Here is a 14,612-nt window from a genome sequence, read left to right on the forward strand (position 1 = left end):
CGACAAAATCATTCAAATTCTAGAACATTGAGTTCATCCACTCAATACAGAATAACAACCAGAAAAATACAAAATACAAAAGTAAAGAAAGGTAAAGAGAAACTCTTTGACCCGTGCCACATTCGTTCTCGTTGTGAATATTGTGATACCGTGCCTTGAGTTTCTTCCTTGGCTCTCAAGAGTTCTCTTGAACTCTAAAATTGAGTAGAAACCGAAATTACATATGTTCCCTCTTAAAAGGATCCCCAAAATTTGATGAAAAAAAGGAATTTATAGAAACCCTAGTTAGAGCGTGGAGACGCTGCCCTCAAAATGGCCAAAATGCCCTCAATGTTGCATGGTGCGCATTTTTTCTACAATTCTCGTGAAAACATGTAGCAACTAGATGCTGTAGTTCTGATACTATTAAAGGTGATTTCTTTTGTAGATGCCATATTGTTTGTTGATGGATGGCCTTGCCAAGGCAGGTTCTATTAGAGAAGCAAAGGCAATTTTTGACGAAATGAAAGAAAAAAACGTTAGATCTGGTACGTTTTCTCCTTTTAGATTTGAATTGATAAATCGGAATTAAAATGTACTAGCTAGCTAGAAGAGCTGAAAAGGAAAAAAATGAATAATATCCAACTAAAAGCCCCCAAGCTAATAATTGTATCTATCTAAATTCTAAAATTTCGTAATTAAATCAAGTTAAACTCTTTTTTAGTGATTGATTTAGAGCTATTTTCACTTAATTCCATTTAAAATTAACTCAAAATCACCTAAATATTTCTTCTCCGAGAAACCAACCAAAGTAGTTTGAAAAATTATCACACAATTCTTTTAAAATAAGTAGAGAAAAATAGAGGAAGACGGGTAGATAAAAATCGTTCAGCTATTCCAACTAGTTTTATCTTTTGGCAACTATTTATTTTTAATCATAAATTTTGAGGTTGTATCAATTACAATCCCAAACTAGTCATTGCATTAATTTAAAACCTAAACTTTAATAATCGAATCAATTTAGACCCTTTTGAGTGATTTGTAACTATTTTCATTTGGTTCCATTTAAAATTAACTCAAAATCACCCCAATAAAATTATTCTTCTCTAAAAATCCCTCCAAAGCAGGAAAATTATCATAAAGTTGTTTTTTGGGGGGTGAAGTAAAGAAGAAGATGGACAGATGAAAAACTGCTAGAATTTAATGAAAAACGGCCATTATCTATTTGATTATCTTATTTTTCTCTAATTTACATTAGTCATTACATTTAGAGAAATTTTATACATGGGTGAAAGTCATGAATGATTTAGATTTTAAAATGACATTCTAATGAAGAGTCTAAATTGATTCATTTGTGAAAGTAGGGAGTTTAAATTGATATAGTTATTGGTTTGAGGTTTTAATTGATACAACCTCAAAGCTAAGGGCATAAATTGATATTTTTCCAAATTTATTCATTATATATATATATATTTATTTATTTATTGTTATTAGGTTGTAGTTTGTTTGCTGAATCGTTGGTTGGGTAGAGTTTCTTAATTTGTTCAGCTTATATTTACTAGTAATAATAGTTGATGTATAATTTCAATTATTGAATAATAGATAATTTCTTTGTTAATACACCACTCAGTGACAAACTTCAGTTGCTATGCCCTAATCAATCATCTTTGCATATTAGAGTTCATATTGTCAACCATTGTGTTGAGTCTTTTCTAACACCATCTAAAGTAGTCAAACTTCACTTCTGGCTGATTCTTCACATATTTATGTCAAAAATTTCTCTTTGTAGAGGTCAAGCCCGTCCAAAATTAATTTGCGTATTCTTTTCTTATCTACCGCAAGAGCTATAATGTTTTTTTCTTCTCACAGATGGATATGCTCACAGCATCATGATATCAGCCTTTTGCCGAGGTGGGCTTCTAGAAGAGGCAAAACTGTTGGCTAAAGATTTTGAAGCCACATATGACAGATATGACATTGTAATATTGAATACAATGCTCTGTGCCTACTGCAGAGCAGGGGAAATGGAGAGTGTCATGCAAATGCTTCGGAAAATGGATGACTTAGCGATCAGTCCAGATTATAATACCTTTCATATCTTAATCAAATATTTCTTTAAGGAGAAACTATATCTACTTTGTTATAGGACCTTGGAGGACATGCACCGTAAAGGCCACCAACCAGAGGAGGTAAAATTTTGTTATATCGTATCAAATAATATTTTTGAAGGAATTTGTCATTAACTACTATTTTAGTACTGATGTAAAACAGTGTCGGGAGAGAGAGAATACGAAAGAATAAAAAGAGAGAATACGAAAGAATAAAAAGAATGAGAACTGAATGCATTTTAATGTCAACTATTATTCTCTGTGCCCTATTGTTTCACTTGGAAATTGATACGCTGAACTATTCTTTGTTAAGAATTGAGGTGAATGCAATTCTTAAAGATGCCAATGTTGATGTCTTAAACTTTAAAGAACTCTATAATATCATGACAGTACTTCAACTAATCTTTTATTTGAGTTGGATTTGTAACTGCAGGCTGAGTAAATGGCCATTACTTTTTCTTGGGTTGATAATTTCATCTGATGCAACTGGAAAATTATCTAGCACTTCAACAGTTCACAGTTTAACCCAAAGGATTTGAATACAAAAAGTATGATTGATTGTTCTTTGGTTCATTCTATCTTAAAGCAATAAATAATTTGGTCCCCTGAAGAAACATGTCATGTGTTGTATTTTTCCAACTGATGTAGCACACAAACAGAACTTTGTCCATACAGAGATTAGGAATTTTCAATATAAAGTTCGGAGTAAGTGACTTGTTTATTTTATTTTGAAGTGTGGGAGATTGTAAGTTTTGTTTCTACATTTCATATTCACATTGGAAACAATGCAGTAGATTTTCTTGGTCAGAATTGGTTTATCCACTCCAAATGTGACATTGTGCAGGAGCTCTGTTCGTCTTTAATATTGTCTCTTGGGAAGATACGAGCTTATTCAGAAGCATTTTCAGTTTACAATATATTGAAATATAGTAAAAGAACAATGTGCAAGGCACTCCACGAGAAGATTTTGCACATTCTAATTGCAGGTCGACTTCTCAAAGATGCTTATGTTGTTGTCAAGGTATTTAATAATTATTTATTTATCCATATTTAATTTTCAACTCTATACTTTGTGTATCTTCTATTTCCATATGCTGAATTTTTTTTCCTTGTAGGACAATGCAGGGCTAATTTCTAAACCTGCCATAAGGAAGTTTGCTTTTGGATTTATGAAGTTCGGTAATGTCAACTTGATAAATGACGTAATGAAGGCAATCCATGGTTCTGGGTATAAGATTGATCAGGTAAAATGATCAGTGGACATAGATTAATGAGGTTTTGGTAATGTCAACTGATTGTAGTTTTAGCTTGTCTTTAGCTTCACGTGATTATACGAAGTCTGTTACTATAATATTGGGAGGTAGTTAAGTTACAAATTTTTGTTTTAGGTGGTTGAATGCCATGATATTTTGACTTGAGGCAGATAAAATATTTCTATGTGGCTTCAATCTGTATACCTTTTTACTTTTAGGTACCATAACTAAGTTACTTCTTCTTCCTCAGGATTTGTTTATGATGGCTACATCACGCTACATTGAGCTACCTGAAAAGAAGGATTTATTTATTCAATTGCTACGATGGATGCCTGGTCAGGGTTATGTTGTTGACTCGTCAACAAGAAACCTTATCTTAAAGAACTCACATTTATTTGGTCGCCAGCTTATTGCAGAGATTCTGTCAAAGCAGACTCAGGTGTCAAAATCTACAAAATCTCATTAGAACACTTTTCTTTTAAAATAATAAGAAACGATTGTATTGGTAAGTAAATAAAGAGTAATGGAGAGTGCAGAATAGGAATCTTAACAAATTTTAGGTGAAGGAGATAATAGGTGTTCTCCATTGAGTGCAGATCTCATTTGACAGTAGATTATTGGGTCGAATAATGTGGAGATCAATGATAGGGTTCTTTGTTAGTATGACTGGTCAACCCTTACATTGATTCCAATATGTAGTGTATTTGTTTTGATATTGGAGACTGGAGCTTTTTGATAGAGATCGATTCATTAGTGAAATGCAGAGTTAAGGATGATCTCATTTGCACCCTCAATAAATATTCCAAATATTGAAGCCAATGGAAAACTGTTAATCCCCGGAGAAGGATTTGACTGAACAACACACTATGCAGAAACAGTAGTGTGTGTTTACATGGGAAAAAAATTATGTTAATCTGAATCAAACGAGATTGCATTCTTTATTGGACTTGTTACATGTACGGCCTTGCAGACAAATACTATGTAGTTTTTTTTTTCCTTCCTGGAAGTTTCAGTTTATCTCTAAAAAAAATATGTATATATATATTTTAGTTCTAGTTTAGTCACACAATGGATGATCCCCTTTCAGACCAGAAGTAAGAAGGTACTTATCTGCCATTTGAATATAGACTATGCTTGTGTAGAAAAAATTTATAGTTGGGTTACTTTAGGACAATATCTCAAGAAGAAACATCAGGGCTGCCAGTGTCAACAGGATATAGATGGATTCTATCTGACCATGCACTTCTTGCGTTTGGATCAATCTCAGAAATGCATTTCCAGACCGCACTGTTACACTTGAACCCACTTCCAAATGCAATTTGCCAAACCCTATCTCCCCTTTTTACCTTTCCCTTTGCCTCAAGATAGTCGAGTTCATACCATACAGAAGAAGATGAAGTATTGCCAAACCTGTATAATGTCATTCTTGAAGCTTCTCCATCCTCCTTTTGCAGCTTGAGACTCTTCTCTACAGCATCAATAACAGCTTTACCGCCGGCGTGTATGCAGAAATGCTCAAAAGCCTTCTTGAAATTTGGCACATAAAGCTCTTTTCCCTTTGCTGATGGCCAAATTTTTTTGGTGATCCAAGACCATCCATAACGGAGCTGCTCTGAGTATGGCAACACGAGTGGGCCTAAAGCTGATATGTTTGTTGTAAGTGCTTTTGCTGCTACCTGAAGAAGATCTCGAGATAGTGAAACTCCAACATTCCCATCTTCATCAGGTTTCTGAAAAACAGATTGATAAGCCTGGTGATTGGATCCCATATGCGTTCGAACAAGGTGTTGAAGCTTATATTTTGCTCTCTGCTTGTCTTTCTTCTTGTTGGATAACAATATCGCTGCTCCACCCATTCGGAATAGAGTGTTCGAAATAAGCATCGACTTTCTTTTTCCTCTATATCCATTTGGTGTCACAGCTTCCATGCTGAGAACTAAAGCTGTCGAGTTTTTATATACTCTCAGGAGATCTTTGGCCAAGCTTATAGACACCATTCCAGCACTACAGCCCATTCCACTCAAGTTGAAGCTCTTTATATTGTTTCTAAATCCAAATTTGTTTGTTATCATAGAAGTAATGGAAGGGGTGGGGCAGAAGAGGCTGCAATTAGACACCAGAAAGTCAATGCTCTGGGGATCAACTTTGTGTTTAGAAAGAAGGTCGTTGACAACCGTGAAAAGAACTGTTTCGATCTCTTCTCTTGTACTATCAAAGGAAGTATCTGGCGGGATTCTATGCAGAGAAGGTGGCATACAAGCGTCAGGTCCGATACCTGACCTCTCAAAGACTCTTTCTTGGAAATTCAAACCTTCTTTATCGAAATGGTTGCAAAGTTCTAAGTGTTTGATAAACTTGGCAACCGACGTTTTCAGATTATCAGGAGGCAAATAACAGACAAAGTCAATAAGGTAAACATAACTAGATCTGAAATAGACTAAGCTAAGCAGAATAGTCAAAATAGTTGCAGCCAATAGTAAATGAGTGAGGGAGATACAGTTTACAGCTTCTGGATGGATGATTATCTTTGTAAAAGATAAGCTTTTGCCCGTAAATCTCTCCATTGCCACATGCTAGAGTTCAGTTTGATACCTCTCAAGTCTCTATATAATCAGAAGATGTGAGTGAGAGATTACCAAAGAGATAAGTATAGAACTTTCCTTGTCATGCCAAACAACTTTATAATGGCTGCATACTGAAAATTTTGTGTATATCTTTATTGTAATTCCTCTTTTGAGTAAAATTTGCAGAATAGCTAATGAGCTTGAAGTTGTCCCTTTGTATTTGGATCACATGAATTCTATGAAGATCATAATACTAGTTTCACACAATTGGTTTAATAAAATTACTTTCTTTTTGGCTAAGTGGGAAAGTGGAAAGAGTTTGTTTTTGTCACAAAGTTAGCATTCATGAACAGAAAAGGTTGTAGTTCCCTACATGGATTCTGTTATTACTATTTTGATTTTGGGTGGAACTTATTGCCATCTTTATTGATTGAGGATTGAAGCATTGATGTTACTAGCGATTGACATGTTTGGGAGTAATTTTGAAATGGTTAATATCATTTTTGGTATTTTTTAAAATATAGTTTTAATCATGCAAAAGTAATATGTATTTTGATGATATAAAAATTGCAATTAAAAGTGTGAATTAAATATTAAAAATATTAAATTAATTTTTTGTAATTAAAGCCATGTTCAAAGTGATTTTGAATATTATTCAACTGTTTTCAAAATACACTAAATTTGCTTGGAATAAGATAATTGATTCAATTCTTTTTTGCATTTTGTTGTAAGTCTACGTTTCAACGAGTTTCAAATTTGTATATCGATTCTAAATTTTATTTCCAATTACTAATGGTTTAAGTGGAGGTCATGTTTTAGGGACATTGCAAATATAACAATCAAACCTAAATTATTAGCAGATATATCATAATACAAAAGAATTTGCAGATATAACAAGATTTAGATTCAACTTTTAGAGTTTACCAGTGATTGACTGTATCGCTAGCAAATGTCTATAATTGATAAACCATATCTTTGGTAGGACTTTATCACTAATAAATTTTGCTATATTTTCAAGTTTCTAAAAATGTTGCTATACATTTAATTATTATTCTTAAAAATGTTTCTCAATTTGAGCATATAGTTTTTTTTTCACTTACATCCTTGGTATATAAGTATATTCACATTTCCACCCCTAAACCAAAAATTAATATATATACTTTAGAATTGCGGTATGTTAGGTTGGAAATCTAAATTTTGTTTTATGTTTTTAAATTATCTGAATTTAGGAAATATGTGTCATAGACAATTTGGATTCTGCTTATACAAATTATTTTTTGATTTTGTGATCTAAACAATGCAATTTTTTAAAAACAATATTTGTATATTTTTAGTGTTACATTACATATACTTATATTGAAGAAGGTAAAAATGGTTAGAAATATGGCTATGATGTTATAAATTCAATTCATTTTTTTGTTAAATTATGTATTATAAATTATATAATATTATAAAATAATAATTTTACAAAAAAAACTTAATATATTCATAAATTATTAATAATAGTTTATAGTCAACTTAATATTTAGTAGGTCACGGCAATTAGTTTTATGATTTACAATTATAATATCAAACACATTTGCTATAGCAAACATAATTGGTCTGTGGTTCAAATATCTCCAACACACTTTCTACGGTACTAGAAAAACACATTTAAAATAATTATTTAAATTAAAATTCGATTCTTAAATCTACTACTAAACACATATTCGAAACATATACTTTTGTTTTTTTCTTAATAATAAAATCATCCCCAGAAACTAATTAATTTTCTATTTCTCAACATACACAATTTGAAGTTCTATTAATTCATTGTTGTTCTTTCAACATTTAGTCAATTCTTCACTCGTCCCCAAGAAACTTAGATTGTACCCAACTTTACTCATTAATTAGTGATGATCTTCCTACCGGTCTTAATGTTATTGCTTAACTAATATAGAAAAAGCCATCGTGCCCGGTTGATTAAGTAATCAGTTTGATTGTGAAGCTTAGTTGAAATCGATAGACTTAGGGTAATCGAACTTAATTCGGTTATGTTTCGATTAGGTGCATTAAGAACCTACATCATCGAAAATTAGTATGTTTGAGTGAGCCTATGATCTATATTGCATGTAACGAAATCGTACCATTAAACTAAAATTTTGGTAAGACTTGATTTATCCCTAGCATTTACTTGTTTAAAGCTTATTTTCCTTTTATTCACAAAATTATTAAACCCCTACCCCTTTTGTTTTGCTTTTTATTTAAATTTAACACTGAAAAATTATTCTTTAGTTTTCATAGGATTCGACATTGTATTATTTGTTCTACAATCTAGAATTGTAAAAAATACTTTATTTTCGCGAGTCTCGACAACCCGACCAACAACTTAATAGAAGGATGGAAATTGTTGTATAAATTATATAATACTGGAAGTGTATAGGTCATGTTGTAATATAGTGATTGAATGCTCAAGTCTCGTCTACACGATTGGTTTTCTAATTCATTTAAGTACCATAAATTACTACTAACTAATTTTATTTAAAAGAATAAATTGAAAGATGGATATGTAAAAATATTAAAAAATGTAAGAGATAGATGGAGGCAAAATAGGAGAGGGAAACTAAAAAGTGACTACACCAATTGAATTTCCATTTTAGTTATATAAGAATTAATGAATGCTCATGTATTACCATAAACTAAGAATTTAAAGGTAAAAATGGACTTTTCAAGTGGAATTGATAATCTTATGCAATTCTTGCTTTTAAGAGATTATCAATTGAGAAAAATGAGTCTACACAAATTCGAGGAGAACTTATTTATAGTGTGTCCTCGCAACAACTCGAAAACGACATGGTGTTAAACATGCCATTAAAATCCTAAATTGATCCGGTTAATTTAATTTCTAAAAACTAACTTCTCTATAGGAAGAGTGATAATGAGATTGGTAACCGATATTGTTTTGATAAAATCTTGAAATGATTACATATAATTGTGAGAATTTGAAACAACACCACAACAAATATTCACTTTTATAAACTACTAGAATGGATAGGTATGCATTCAATTTTAATGTGTATGAAATGAATTTAAATTGTGAGGAGGAAAAAGGAAAAAAAAAATAAATGGAGAGGAAAAATATTTTGGGCAAAGAGAAGGGAACAAGAGAAAATAAAAGAAAAATGAAACAAATCCACTAATGTTATATAACAAACTATCAAAATTAAACAAAAAAATGTCATTGATAACTCCCCATAATGTGAGTGATTTAAGCCTGTGTGTCATGTCACATTTGATGATTTTATGAGTAATTTGATGCAAAAACAAGTCATGCATGTGTTTGAGCCTTGATTAGCAAAATAATGTAAAATATGTATAAAAACAGTCAAACTTTTCACAATTCGAGATTTGTTGTTTCTTCTCAAGTTCAATCCAAATCATATCCAATCCGCATTTACTCAGCCCAGGCTGATTAGGAAAGAGCTACAAGGTGTTCTAAGGAAACTTTATCCATTTGGAAGTTTATAATTAAAGATGCCGCTTTTACTTCCCATAACATTGGACAACAAGCTCAAGCTAACAAGAAACTCTACTGCTTTTCTGTTTTGATTTTACTAACAAACATACCAATAAAGGCTGCTGTTTTGATCCTCTTCATCCTTGTAATTTTCTTCTGGGTGCTTTCTTCGAAAGGACAAACACAAGCTCTATTGTTCAACTGGAAAGAGAGGACTTAGCTAAATTGAGAGACAAGTTGAGGACTTTACTAGTCCCTAATTTCCATCTTATTGTATCTTTAAGTTTATTTGCAGTAGTTTAGTATTCAGTTCTGTAGTTACTATTCTTTGTTCCTTTTACATTGAATAAGTTTTACAATCTTTTCTATCCACTAATAATATAAGTTCTACCATTATTTACTCTTTGTGCTCTTTAATTTTCATTATGAGCGAAAAATCCTTTTGGAATTCGAAGATGTGGATACCCTAGTGATTAAGTAAAAGCTCCACATGTGTCCAATTTTATCTTGTTCAACATTTAGTTTTTGTTTTCTTCTTTATTTTATGCATATTGTTAATTTCGATTGATCACATAGGTTGACATATAATCTTAGGTCTAATATAAAAAGAGTTAGAAAATAAAATCATTTTCACAAAAACAATTTAGGAGAAACGTTAAGAGATAAAATTTCGTTTGACACCTTCGAAATAGGGTAATGCCAATACTTTCATTGAACTGCATGCTTAGCTATCTAAATTTGAATCAACCATAGAAATAAGTGTTCAATTGTTTGTCTCCTAAAAGAGATTCTCTAGGGGAATTAAATAGGAGTTGAAATCGATTCGTGTGGCTAAGTGGTAATGAGGGTAGATTGTGGGAGCAATTTGATCGCCTATGACTTAACCCCTCTTGGCTTGAAAGACCAAAGATATCGGCACAATTGGGTTGCATGTTAGGTTGTGTTTGAATCTAGTCGAGCAAGTAATTGCCGAGACAAAGTCCACTCTATCGGTAGAAAATTTTCTTTTGAATCCCAACTTTCTTTTATGTATCTTCGCAACACAATTCCTTCTATTGTTTTCTTACTGTTTTGTCGCATTATATATCTCTATTTTCTAAGCATACCACCAATCAAATAAATTTTCTTGGTTAACATACAATTACATATGCTTTCGTAGTGAATTTTTGTACATATAAGTTTTTAAAATTATTGAGTTATAATGTAATATTCTATTGATATAATTTTATCAAGGAAGTTTTACATTATAATTACTGCATCGTTGTGCCATTACAACTACTCATTACAACATTATTGTAGCTTACTAAACAAATGTATAACATCTTTTTTATACAATGACAAGAAATTTCTTACATGTAATAATTAATGTTGTTAACAAAGACATAAAAGTATGGAAGATGACATAATAAAAACAAATATTTTGGTATACCATTGTTTAAAACTTTGAAATTAAGGTTATATAACGTTATTGAGATACTTTTTTATTTTCATTTCCATGATCAAGTATAACAATAACAATCTTTTTCGTTCAAAAGCACAGGCAACTTGGGATAGTAAAGCCCGCCAGGTTTGTTCTGTTTGAGGCATTTGTTATTACATGAAACACCATCGTCTGGATTTGAACATGGCCCTATACAATTCATATTTATCAAATCTCCTTTTGCTGCCATGTGACAAAATATCGACATTGTTAATAATATTTTTTTACCCGAAAGAACATAACATTGTGAGATTAGAAGGGTTACAAGATAAGAGCATACTTGATAAAACAAACATGCGAAGATCACGAAGACAAAAATGGACATTGTAGAAAGTTTCTGATTTTCCATGCTTGTTAGATCCTAATGATTTTGCTTCTAAGAGATTATCAATTGAGAATGATGAGTTTAGACAAATTCGAGGAGAACATATTTATAGTGTGTCTTCGCAACAACTCGGAAACGACATGGTGTTAAACATGCCGTTAAAATCCTAAATTGATCCGGTTAATTTAGTTTCCAAAAACTATCTTCTCTATAGGAAGAATGTTAATAATAGAAAGATATTGGTAACCGATACTATTTTGATAAATTCTTGAAATTATTACATATAATTATGAGAATTTAACACAACACCACAACAAATAATTCACTTTTTCAAACTAATAGAATGGATAGGTATGCATTAAATTTTAATGTGTGTAAAATGAATGAAAATTGTGAGGAGGAAAAAGGAAAAAAAAATAAATGGAGAAGAAAAATATTTTGGGAAAAGAGAAAGGAACAAGAGAAAATAAAAGAAAATAAAACAAACCCACTAATGTTGTATACCAAACTATCAAAATTAAACAAAAATGTCATTGATAACTCCCCCTAATGTGAGTGATTAAGCTTTAAAAGGCGTAAATTATTGTGGAAAAAATATGTGTGTCACTTCACATTTGATGACTTTATGAGTAATTTGATGCAAAAACAAGTCACGCATGTGTTTGAGACTTGGTTAGCGAAATAATGTAAAGTATGTATAAAAACAGTCAAACTTTGCAAAATTCTTGTGTTTTGATGTCATGTGTAGAAAACTATCAAAGTTACGTTTAAATTACTACTACAACTTGCAAAAACAAAAAGTTCCATATTTTTGAAGATTTGTTGTTTCTTCTCACGTTCAATGCAAATCATATCCAATCCGCATTTACTCAGTCCAGGCTGTTTAGGAAAGAGCTACAAGGTGTTAGAAGGAAACCATATCCATTTGGAAGTTTAAAATTAAAGATGCCGCTTTTATTTCTAAAAACATAGAACAACAAGCTCAAGCTAACAAGAAGCTCTACTTCTTTTTCTGTTTTGATTTTACTACAAATATACCCATAAAGGTTGCTGTTTTGATCCTCTTCATCCTTGTAATTTTCTTCTGGGTGTTTTCTTCGAAAGAACAAACACAAGTTCTATTGTTCAACTGGAAAGAGAGGACTTAGCTAGATTGAGAGGCAAGTTGAGGAATTTACTAGTCCCTCATTTCCATCTTCTTGAATCTTTAAGTTCATTTCCAGTAGTTTAGTATTCAGTTCTGTAGCTACTATTCTTCGTTCCTTTTACAATCTCTATTTACAAAGCATACCACAAATCAAATCATTTTTTTTGGCTAACCAACAATTACGTATGCTTCTGTAGTGAATTTTCGTACATGTGTGTTTTTAAAATCATCGAGTTATAATGCAATATTCTATTGATACGATTTTATCAAGGAAGTTCTATGTTATAATTACTGTATCGTAGTGCGATTAAAAGTCGTCATTACAACATTATTGTAGCTTACTAAAGAAATGCATAACATCTTTTTTTATACAAAAGAGGAGATTTGTTATAGAACCTTCCAAATGGATAAGGTTTCCTTAGAACAGCCTTGCTGGCTCTTTTCCAATAATCTGGGCTTAATTGAATGCGGATTGGATATGATTTGATGTATTTGAGAAAGAACAAATAATTTCTCGAAAAAATATGAACTTTTTGTTTTTTTAGAAAGTTGCAGAATAACTCAAAATGCAACTATGATATTATTCCTGGCATATGACATCAAAACATAAAAATTATGTAAATCTTTGATTGTTGTTTGGTACATACTTTATTCACAGACCCACTCTCCCAGTCTCCACCCTCTCACATCTCCCCCTCCCCAAATTACCTATTTAACCACCCAAGAGGAGATGTAAGGGCCAGCAGATGCCCCCTTTTAGACATCTTCTCCAGTTGAAGCCTGTACAACATCGAAATCAATCAACAGAACTCAACATCACTTATCATCACAGATATGTTATTTTCACATCGTTACTATGAGATTATTTCATTACACGACAAAATTCTAACTCTGAACTATGTAGAGCCAACTAATTTCGTCCCCGTTCCAGGATACAACCAACTGACTATCAACCCCTTTTTTACAACGGTGGCAAACTGAACCATCCTTTATGAAACGAAACTCCGAATCCTGGAATCCTAAGTAACTTTTTTTGCTAACTTGGGGGAAAATAAAAATCATAGGAAAAATGTGAGTTGGGAAGAGTGGACACTTTAACATAATTTCACTAACCAAGGCACAAACACATGAATGACTTGTTTCTGCATTAAATTACTCCATAAAGTCAATCAATGTGATGTGACACACTGTTTTTACCACAATAACTTTACGCATTTTAAGGCTTAATCACTCACGTTAAGAGGTGTTATAAAATGACATTTTCTGTTTAGTTTGATATAGTTTGTTATACAACATTAATGGTTTTGTTATTTTCTTTTGTTTTCCTGTTCCTTTTTCTTTGCCTAAAATACTTTTCTACTCCATTTATTTTTACCTTTTTCCTCCTCCAATTTACATTCATTTCATAAAAATGAAAATTGAATACATACCTATACCCATTCCAGTAGTTTGAAAAAGTGAATTGTTTTTTCGCAGTATTGTTTCAAATTCCCAAAATTATCTGTAATCATTTAAAGATTTTATCAAAATAAAATCGGTTACCAATCTTTTTTCTATTATTAAAATTCTTTCCAATAGGAAGTTAGTTTTGGAAAACTAAATCAACAGATCAATTTAGGATTTTAATGGCAGTTTAACACCGATTCGTTTACGAGCTGTTGCGAAGACACACTATAAATAAGTTCTCATCGAATTTGTCTAGACCTCACCTTTCTCAATTGATAATCTCTTTAGAACAACAATCATTAAGGTCTAACAGGCATGGAAATCAAAAACTTTCTACAGTGTCCATTTTTGTCTTGGTGATCTTTCGCATGTTTTGTTTTTATCAGTATGTTTCTTCTCTTGTAATTCTTATCATTAATGTTATTTATTTCGTGTAAAAAAATGTTATTAACAATGTCGATATTTTTCAAATGGCAGCAAAAGGAGATTTTAATAAATATGACTTGTATAGGGTCGTGTTCAGACCCAGACGATGGTGTTCATGTAATAACAGAATGGCCTCAAACAGAACAAACCCGGTGGGCTTTGCTATCCCAATGTGCCTGGGCCTTTCAAAATGAAAAAGAATTGTTGTTGTTATACTTGATCATGGAAAAGAAAATAAATAGTATCTCAATACATCAATATTAACCTTATTTCAAAGTTTTAAAACAATGGTATTCCAAAATATTTGTTTTTTATTATGTCATCTTCCATACTTTTCTACTTTGTGATTAAAACATTGATTATTACATGTAAGAAATTTCTTGTCATT

At 31.6% G+C, this 14,612-nt stretch overlaps 2 protein-coding genes across 3 annotated transcripts in view; one reads left to right on the top strand and one right to left on the bottom strand.

Moving 5' to 3' along the window:
- The window catches only part of LOC120090276 (pentatricopeptide repeat-containing protein At1g10910, chloroplastic), a 39,415-nt gene extending 35,281 nt beyond the window's left edge, over positions 1–4,134 (top strand). For both annotated transcript variants that reach the window (XM_039047845.1, XM_039047846.1), the window contains exons 6-10: positions 428–527; positions 1,849–2,168; positions 2,932–3,108; positions 3,203–3,331; positions 3,591–4,134. In XM_039047845.1, coding sequence (XP_038903773.1) covers positions 428–527; positions 1,849–2,168; positions 2,932–3,108; positions 3,203–3,331; positions 3,591–3,806 — 942 coding nt within the window. In that variant the 3' untranslated portion in view covers positions 3,807–4,134. The remainder of the gene's footprint in view (positions 1–427; positions 528–1,848; positions 2,169–2,931; positions 3,109–3,202; positions 3,332–3,590) is intronic.
- A 301-nt stretch (positions 4,135–4,435) lies between these two features.
- On the bottom strand, positions 4,436–6,195 carry LOC120090277 (3-ketoacyl-CoA synthase 7). Its single transcript, XM_039047847.1, has one exon. The coding sequence runs from the start codon at positions 5,902–5,904 to the stop codon at positions 4,519–4,521; it is 1,386 nt and encodes a 461-aa protein (XP_038903775.1). The 5' UTR covers positions 5,905–6,195; the 3' UTR covers positions 4,436–4,518.
- Between the last annotated feature and the right edge of the window lie 8,417 nt (positions 6,196–14,612).

This window comes from Benincasa hispida, chromosome 11 (genome assembly GCF_009727055.1).
Source record: "Benincasa hispida cultivar B227 chromosome 11, ASM972705v1, whole genome shotgun sequence".
Lineage (NCBI taxonomy): Eukaryota > Viridiplantae > Streptophyta > Magnoliopsida > Cucurbitales > Cucurbitaceae > Benincasa > Benincasa hispida.

Bases quoted from the DNA above. Each gene is read 5' to 3' on its own strand.
- LOC120090277 (XM_039047847.1), bottom strand. From the start codon at position 5,904: ATGGAGAGATTTACGGGCAAAAGCTTATCTTTTACAAAGATAATCATC.